We start from the raw sequence: 8,848 nt of genomic DNA, 5'->3' as shown, positions 1-8,848 counted from the left end.
TCATTTTCAGGGTCCGACACTCGTAAAAATTTGGGGGCCGCCATTCGGGCAACCTTGGTATGATCACAGGTTGCCCAAATGAATTTCAGGTCGTCCAAATAAAATATCAATTGAAACAAAACTTAATGTGCAATTGTTTATAATTTGTTAAGATAACTAATAGAAGTTGTGTTTTTGCATTAAAAAATGTAAACCAGACAATTTTGGAATTTAAAGATTTCTAGTATTTTATCAAACAAAAATATAAGCAGAATCAGACATGCAGAATGCTTTAGTTTGTAGCTTTAAACATTCATTTTCACTTGCCATGAAGGCCTAAATATATAGGGTCAAAAAACCCTGGACTGAATTAATCAGGTGTTACATTACAGTGGACACCCAAAATAGCTGTCTAGCAGCAGAAAACGATCATTATGATCAGAAAGTTGTAGGGGAAATGCAAGATGTTACAATGATGATTATTACTATTTATATTAATAAGGCGATTTGACTAAGTTGGCATCTTCTATATCTCAAATAATACTTTATTAAAGACTTTTAGTAAAAATTGCATCAGCTGATTGATCGAACGAAGATTTGGCAGGAGAAAAAATCTTTGCGGCTTCAATTTAAACATGTTGAATGGGTTGGTATTGTTACAGGAAAATATGTTTTCAAGGTCTTATGAAGTTTAGTTTAAAATATTAAACATCATTATGAAATATTCCCAAATTGTCCCAGGTCGTCATTTGGGCGAGCCAGACTGAAAATCTGGTCGTCCGAAGTCATTTTAGGGTGGAAATGGCGAGGTGACGAGCGCGAATGTCGAACCCTGTCAAAAGGTCTCCAAAATCACCTAAAATGTGCCGGTAGAGAAAGGGTTAAAATACTCGGTAAGCTTTAAACGTCCGTTTTTATAAATTAAAGAGCAAAGAATGTCAGCAACGCCACAACTTTTTCCAGTTGACTGAACTGTCCAGAAGTGTTAGCACAATCCGCAATACTTTCAAACAGCCTATTGCACCAAATTGGAAGGTAATATATTCTTACAACCCGTGTGCATGTCGTTTGGACCTAAAGAATTCATTAGCAAAGAATTTTTACACATTATATTTTCAAAACGCAAGAAATCACCGCTTCGGAGTTGAAACCCCATATGATACTTAACCGAAACCCCACATGTGCCCCTTTATATGGTGTGACAGACGATCAGAAAAATGAGATTTAAAGTCCCCTTGATTTTGCGAAAGCGGGGGACAAAAAGGACCTCTAGAAATTCTAGAGGTGGGATCAGGTGCCTATGAGGAGTAAACACCTCTTGTTGATCGGTCACATCTAAGTATAAAATATTGATAAGGAAGACGGGACATTCCGTAGTCAATTCAGTATAAACACAAAGGCCTAGCAGTTGTTATGACCGTGTCAGCGAAAATACGAACTAGTGATAGATTTTGTATGCTTTATACATGTATTTTCAACATATAACCATTTCGTGCCTGACATTAGAGGCGCTTGCATAGATAACTTTGCAATTCAAGCAAAATAAATCATTGCAATCGTCCACAAGATGTTTATTTTCTGCAATTGATTTGATTTTCTTTACCAGATCTTAAAAGGGAATATGACATTTCATGCACTGAATGTCTCATTCGTGTGGCTCGGAAATATAAACCCCGTCATAATGATCCAATAAACTGTACTGCTCAGTTTATACAATGAACAATTCTCTTGATAATACATAATGAAGACATGGCGTCTTGCAGTAAATCCCAAAAGAAGCAATTTTCCAATTTTATTTTTTCGCGGATTTCAGCATATCATGATGCCTTAGAGCTTGATTGCGTTTTATTAAATAATAAATATCTATATCATCTATATCTCTCATACAAAAATAAAATTGTTTTTCACAATATAATGCTAAAAGTTTTTGTCTCTGCGCCATTACACGGACACCTTTGGTTCCACCATGTTAGATGGGTGAGCATTGTTGTAGTACGTGTACACGGGAGCGAACTCCAGCTGCCCCTGTGTGTGCTTATTATCTCCCTCGTCCGATATGTCATAACGTCCAAAGACACATTCTGAGTAACTAGGTGCTAAAAAGGACGAAATGCATACAATGAACATTGTTAATGTTGAGACAAATCTTTATCGTTTATGTTATTACTAGTATATCGAGCCTCATTCATCTTGTTTCTGCATGAATAAAAATTTTGTTTCCTGTTCTATTTGGAAAAAAAAGACCTAAGACTTGGAGATATTCAAAGACTTCAATTTGCTTAACAAAAATCATCTGTCTTTTGTAGTTAACCTAAGACTTAAGTAGATTTTTTTACTTACGTTGGCTGTCATTGGCAAATGAAGGCACTGGCATGGGCGGGGCTGACGGGGGAAGGGTGACACAGTGGTTCTGAAGCGCCAACTGAGGGCGCAATGGCACCGTCCCAATGATCACCTCGATGGGGATCTCTAAATTGGACGAGGGGCCGAGGGTTTTCATGATCAACTGTAGAATTAAATCAAAGAACTAGAAATAGCTAGTAAAGAAATACGTACTCGTACAAAGTTCTAGTGTAGCGTACAATAAAAATTATGCTGTGGAATAAACTTTATAATATCTGAATTATCCAATCATCTGAAGAAGAGTATATTGAAATGATAAAGATCGTATTTGACATTTATGCATGTAGTAATTTTTTGACACAATGGCATTTAATTTCCTGAGTGGATTTCCATTTAACACTATACATTTTTACGTGGCATATGTTTTACAGCTAAAATATAAAATGACTGGAATAGTTTAGTACCTTTAAAAAGTATCGAATATCAATGATGTTACAACCCTCCAGAAAGGAAGGAGGCACTGGGGGGATAGCAAGGCCACTTCCTTTCCAAACAAGTGTTTCGCCGCCCCCAACTCCTAAATGCATGACTTTCGTAACCTCCTTTTTGAGTTTACGTGTTTTATAGGTCTTCATTCTTGCCGGGTTTTTGGGCAAGCAAACTAAAACCTCTGAAATCTTGTCTTCTGTGGGTGTTCGCTTGAGAGGATTTTTTATTCTGCTAGTGACAGATCGTTCCTTGAATATTTTAGAGAAGTATATCGTCTTCTGGAAAAATAATTAAATTTCGGTTTTTTATTCATTGAGAAACAATTTTTGAAAAAATAATTTTTTTATGCTTTTGAAAGACACTTAAGACATTTAATATACTCCATATTAAATTGTTTTTGAATCATGTTCACCTAAATCTGTTCCAGATGGGGAAAAACTAGTTTAAAACAATAGTTGTATAAACAGTAATAATACTGCTCCAAAACTTAATTAATTTTCAATCAAGTACAATTTAAGACAGAAATCAAACGTAGAAGTTAATTTCAAGTATATTCCCACGTATTACACAGTGACTTGATAACTCTCAGCTGCCCACGGAAATCAATAGAAGAGTGATTACTTTTACGATAGGATTCTTTTACCATTTCCAAAATAGCCCAGACATCACACTCAAAGGAGGACAGATTTTGAATTTCGGCATTTATATCGATCCTTTCTCCAGGAACAAACCCAATCCTATCAAGATGAATGGTCCCTGATATCGGTCCCGACTTACAGCAAAGACAGAACATCCTCTTGGACCCTCTGTTACTTGTGGAATGCTGTTGGAGATAAAATATAAAAAAAAAAAATAAAGGAAAGGAATTTTACAGAGAAGTTAATTTCTTGTACTGTCTGAATAACGTGTGAAAAGGGCTATAATTCTAGCAAGGAAAATTACATCTTCACGCTGTAATGGAAATTCATAAAGTAGACTTTATTGCCTTTATTGATCAGACTGTCAAAAACAAGTATACGGGCTTTGGTTAAATGAACACTTCTACGTCAGTCTGGTTGGTATAGTGCAATGGTTCTATTATAAACAATGCTGTCTGGGGAAAATCAAGGGATTTCCTGATTGTTCTTTGAATGTGTGGTAAATAAAGTTTATGAGGGTGAATGACCAAATCAAAAGAGCTTTGGGAAATATTAGGTCTTTTGTCTCTTAAAATTTAGTTACATGATTACGATTTATTGTACTAAACCGAATGTCTACTAAATATTGCATTGTTTACATGGAATATAGTTTTAATAAATCTGTACATGATTTTAAAAAAATAAATTGAAACATTCTATACATTCTAGTTTTACTTGCGAAGGAATTGTAGAATTACAGGATGTTGATACCATTTGAAATTGCTTATTTAATTTAATAGTATTCCAAACATGGTTATCTGTTGGAGATCAAGACCGTGTGTCATTGCTGGACCAATAAATCTCAAAAGATTTCGCCAAACTAATGCTGCAAAAAGTTATGTTTACCATTACGTTCTTTTGGGTATTTAAATCCACTGGTGATATGACAGAAAACGGCCTCTTGTAGTTTATGTTAAAACTCCATGGTCTGTCTATGGTGGCATTGATGAAGTACCGTATGTAGCCCCAGGGGCCCTCAAATGACGACGGAAGAACATCCGGAAGACCGAAGTCAAAGGGGAAAGAATGGCGTCCGAAAGGGAGGGTGTTACTGTCACCTTCACCACGCCCTACAAAGGAAAAAAACTCAGAACTAGGATGGGAGAATTTGTCACATTTCAGATATATTATTTCTGTCCAGTGGCTTGAAACATATATATTAACATTGAATAATTTTGTGTCCAATTTTGAACAGGAAATATCAGGAAACACAAATGGCAACCATATTGTATTTGAACAGAAACTGCCATTCTGTTTACCACAACCTTGTCTCTTATGATTTTTTAGTATCCCTGCAAGCTCAAATTAACACGAATTTTATTTCATCTGCAATTGTTTCTTCAAAAGCGTTAAAGATTTTTTTGGGCAGTCCAACACTGACTGCCATATTTTAATACATTCTTATCTATTCTACTCTTAAATCTCATCAACACCTTTTCCAAATAATGGTATCGTTCTGTTAAAGTATACTTCAGAAGCAGAAAAGTGCTCATCCGTTGGTAACCGGAAACCTCCTTTCTTTGGACCGGAAGTTTCTTCATAAGGACTAGATGAACTTGGCCAATCAACGTACGCTTCTCCCTGAAAAGTTATCCTTATTTCTGTTTGGTAATGAGAAAAAAAATCATAAAATTAAAGTTTATAAAATGTTGAAAATAAACTGCATACTGAAAATTTTACAATATAGATAAAAGATATATTTTAAAGCTGAACGATCTTTGACTTGTAGGAAAATAATCGTTATACCTATTTTAGTGAAATTTGACTTAAAATAATTCTGGGCTTTAAAAATAACACCCAATGTTGTCCGTGATCATGTGATTTATTTTCCTACCTCTAATTTTGACTGCCTCGTTTAACTCCAGTACTATTTCACCTCGGACAATTTGCCCCGGGAAGTAAACCCCTCGGTGATTTTCTAATTCTATGATGAATGTCTGGATCTTCCCCATATCTATTGAAATTTATTTAGGATAACCCATGAAAATGTTTCAATTTCCATAATTTCATAGACTCATACATATATTTAAAATACGATTGCTTGAAAAATATAAAATCTTTCTCGAGGTCACTTTTGCAAATTTAAAGTACATCAACTAATGAAGAAGCAAATACGGTTTACAAGTTCCTCTATTTGTTCCTGACTAACTGCATCACGAATTGCACCTGGATGAGTTACCTGCAGATTGTCGCTTAGCAAAAATATATCGATTTTTTGAGATTACAGCTTTAAAATTTTGATGCAGAACTGAAAAAAACTCAATTTTAGTCTTACAAAATATTTGTAAATTTTTAAGGAAATGATGAAGTCTTACCTTAACAATGTGTTTACATGTTTTAATCTCTTGACGTCTGTTTATCCTCTCCTGTTCACAATCCTTGAAGCATGTAAATGTCTGCTATTCTGGTAAAGTCGATGTCGCTGAAGGAACAATTACAACTGATCAATAGTCTAACCAGAATCAGAAACCTGTAGAATTTAACCGGATGTAGAGGGCTTTTAAATTCTTGATTGAAAGAAATGATCTAAGATTTGAATTGATGTGATTTGCGACTTTAAAAAAACCATCAAAGCATGATTTTTTTGGTTTTTCGTAAACTAAGTTTAATTTGAAAACAACCAAATTATTTTACTATACTAAAAAGCATCAATATACTGATATTAATACACCTTTTCTCAAATTACCAACAAATCCCGAAATTTTCACATTAATTTCTATAAATCTTGCAAAAATGCAGAGAAAATGGGTTATTCTCAAGAGATTAAAATTTATGAATTCTTATTTCTAAATTTCATCTAAAAGATGCCTTTTTAGAAGGTTATTCCTTTTTTTTTTTAAAGTTAAAGGATAAATAATACATATTCTCTAGTCCTTGTCCATAAATGCTCAGAAATATTCAATGTCCTTCAACTGGTTTATTGGCTTTAGTTAATAAACATTTCAAGTTTTAGTTTTTAGACATCCAAAACCATCTTTTAGGAATGAAATTCTAACATACTATACGGAACCAATGATTATAATCATGAATTCGTATGAAATAATTGATATACGTACATGTACGTTTTCCTTTGTCCGTCTATCTTAATCCATAATTTCCAGTAAACTGTCCATCTTTCTGAGGAGTTATAACAATAAGGAATGGTTAATAATTCCCATCAATGTCGATCAAGCCAATCAACACGAAATCCTCCAAAGCCCTTCTATTTTCCGAGGCTATCGACCAAAGATCAAAATCAGAGTAATATTGCCTCAGATCAGACTAGGAAGATGTTTTTCTATCTTTCATCGAACGTAAGAATTAAGGAGAATGTTGGGAAGAAGACATTTTTGTCCTCTGTGTCTTAATGAAATGTTCAATATTCGCGTCCGCTGATTCTCGTCTCATTGATTAAGTCTCATCGCAATTCTTCAAAAGTTCGTATTGTACTGGAATGATCCATAGGTTCAGCAATAGATGAAGAATATGTATGCATAAGTATAGAAATTATCTAGGGTTATCTAGGTTGACCAGCCATTTCGGGTTTACTACACTTTCAAACAAAGAGTATATCCTTCATTTTTCTGATTCCTTTGTAAAATACCCTAGTATCAATTGCAGATGGCCTTTTGAGCCCAGAGGAAATTAAAAGCCCATTTTTGGAACAATGCTAGTTTTTCAAGCTCTGATTTTTTTCTCTCTCATGTGACTCATTTTTGTCTTTCGGCAAATTTAAATTAACTGCAATAATCATGTCTTCCTTTCTGAATTTATGAGCTTTTTTCTTATGTGCTTGGAAAAATTATTCCCCAAAAGGTACTCTATTTTGGCTTATGTCTTTTCTTCAGTAAGTCTCATCATGTCACTCTTCCTGTTTCCATTTTTAACAAACTGTTTACGCATGTCTTTGAGATCAATTATAATCATTGATTAGTTAATTGATCAGTTATTTAGATCAATTGATCTTGACTATGCACCCCTACCACAATTAATGTTTCATTACTACGTACGAATAATTTCTAAAACGAGACAAATTATTGACAAACAAGTTGACAAAATAAGAATAAAATTTCTTGTTTAAAGTCATCATTTTGTAAATTCTATGGTCAATACAATTTTTATTTTAACGATATGTGGCTTAAGAGGCGACATATCATTAAAAAAGGAACATCGAGGATCTGATTTTAATCAGATTGTTATTTATTTATACACTTAATTGTCTTCCGATTTCTCCGTTATTTCCCGATCATGACAAAGAGGACACCGTGAGCGTGACTGGTCGACAAGAACATGGCAGCTGATCCCACTTCTATTGTCTTTAAAGGTCCGTGTTTGCTCTGATTTGGATTTGTATTATTTAATTTGACTTTTTGCCTGATTGCTGATTGTAATCTTCATATTTAATAAGTAAACAATCTTGTCATCTTTCTCTTTGCTTAAACTATATATGGATGCTTGCACCAAAAAATCACTATATTGAGCCCTTTTTTTTTTTTTTTTTTTTAAAGACGTCGTTATTTTAAAATTGTTTGCACCTACGTACTCCTGCATGTATGTATTTCTATTTTAATTTAGAAATGAAAAATAATATTCATCACACGACTAGTAACATGATTATATTAAAGTGAGGCATTTAAAGAAGAATTACTGAAGATGTCTTTGAAATCCTAGATTGGTAAATAAATGGAAAGAAACTTGAAAATAAATCAACAAAAAATATTAAATATCTGTGCTATCGTTTACTTGTTGATAATACTTTTGTTACCGTTCCACTGTATATTGCAACTGTTGTCTAAATATATGTCTTTATTTTTCTACAATAATAAAATATGTATAAAACAGTTACTATTGTCACCGGGTTCACAGGTGGTGAAGGTCAGTCAATATATCGGGTCTCAATAGCACAGTGGTTAGAGCGCTGGCACGGTACGCCAGAGGCCCTGGGTTCGAGTATATATATATATATATACGAGGGTTGTTCGAAAAGTTCGTGGACAACTGTCGTATCTTTTTTATTTGACGTCATATGTTATCCAAATTTTGTAGAAATATTTTAACAATAAATCCAAATGATTCGTATTATTTTTTTTTTTCAAAATATTACGATTTATTCAAAATCATCCAGATTTTAAAAATGCAAAAATCGGATCGCGGAGCAGGTCAAAATTTAGTAAGTTACAGACAGTGCTCTAAATAATATCTGTAGTTATATTCTCTATATAATGGAACAAAAACGAAAAACAACCTAGAAATTCAAATTAAAAATTGTTACATCGATTTTTGTGCCAGATTATGGTTTTATTTTTTGCTTTGTTGAAAAGAAATCAACTTGAGAAGATAGGTAGTCTTTACTGAAAACGACAAAAAGATGACGTTTTAGA

The 8,848-nt window shown here is 33.6% G+C and overlaps 1 protein-coding gene across 1 annotated transcript; it reads right to left on the bottom strand.

Moving 5' to 3' along the window:
- Positions 1 to 1,806: 1,806 nt before the first annotated feature.
- Positions 1,807 to 6,711, bottom strand: LOC134251510 (arrestin domain-containing protein 3-like). The gene is made up of 9 exons (XM_062733927.1): positions 6,545 to 6,711; positions 5,804 to 5,910; positions 5,323 to 5,442; positions 4,922 to 5,089; positions 4,335 to 4,558; positions 3,455 to 3,634; positions 2,787 to 3,089; positions 2,320 to 2,485; positions 1,807 to 2,075 (listed from the first exon to the last, which is right to left on the bottom strand). The coding sequence occupies exons 3-9, from the start codon at positions 5,438 to 5,440 to the stop codon at positions 1,921 to 1,923; spliced, it is 1,314 nt and encodes a 437-aa protein (XP_062589911.1). The 5' UTR covers positions 5,441 to 5,442; positions 5,804 to 5,910; positions 6,545 to 6,711; the 3' UTR covers positions 1,807 to 1,920.
- Between the last annotated feature and the right edge of the window lie 2,137 nt (positions 6,712 to 8,848).

This window comes from Saccostrea cucullata, unplaced genomic scaffold, assembly GCF_032062105.1.
Source record: "Saccostrea cucullata isolate Sc308-1 unplaced genomic scaffold, CSIRO_AGI_Scuc_v1 ctg20066, whole genome shotgun sequence".
Classification (NCBI taxonomy): domain Eukaryota; kingdom Metazoa; phylum Mollusca; class Bivalvia; order Ostreida; family Ostreidae; genus Saccostrea; species Saccostrea cuccullata.
Note: the sequence above shows the minus strand (reverse complement) of the source record. Positions and strands in the feature narration are given on the sequence as shown.

Bases quoted from the DNA above. Each gene is read 5' to 3' on its own strand.
- LOC134251510 (XM_062733927.1), bottom strand. From the start codon at position 5,440: ATGGGGAAGATCCAGACATTCATCATAGAATTAGAAAATCACCGAGGG. The intron at 5,090-5,322 runs GTAGGAAAATAA...ATTACCAAACAG, and splicing joins CGAGGCAGTCAAAATTAGAG to AAATAAGGATAACTTTTCAG. The intron at 2,076-2,319 runs GTAAGTAAAAAA...CGTCCTTTTTAG, and splicing joins ATTTGCCAATGACAGCCAAC to CACCTAGTTACTCAGAATGT.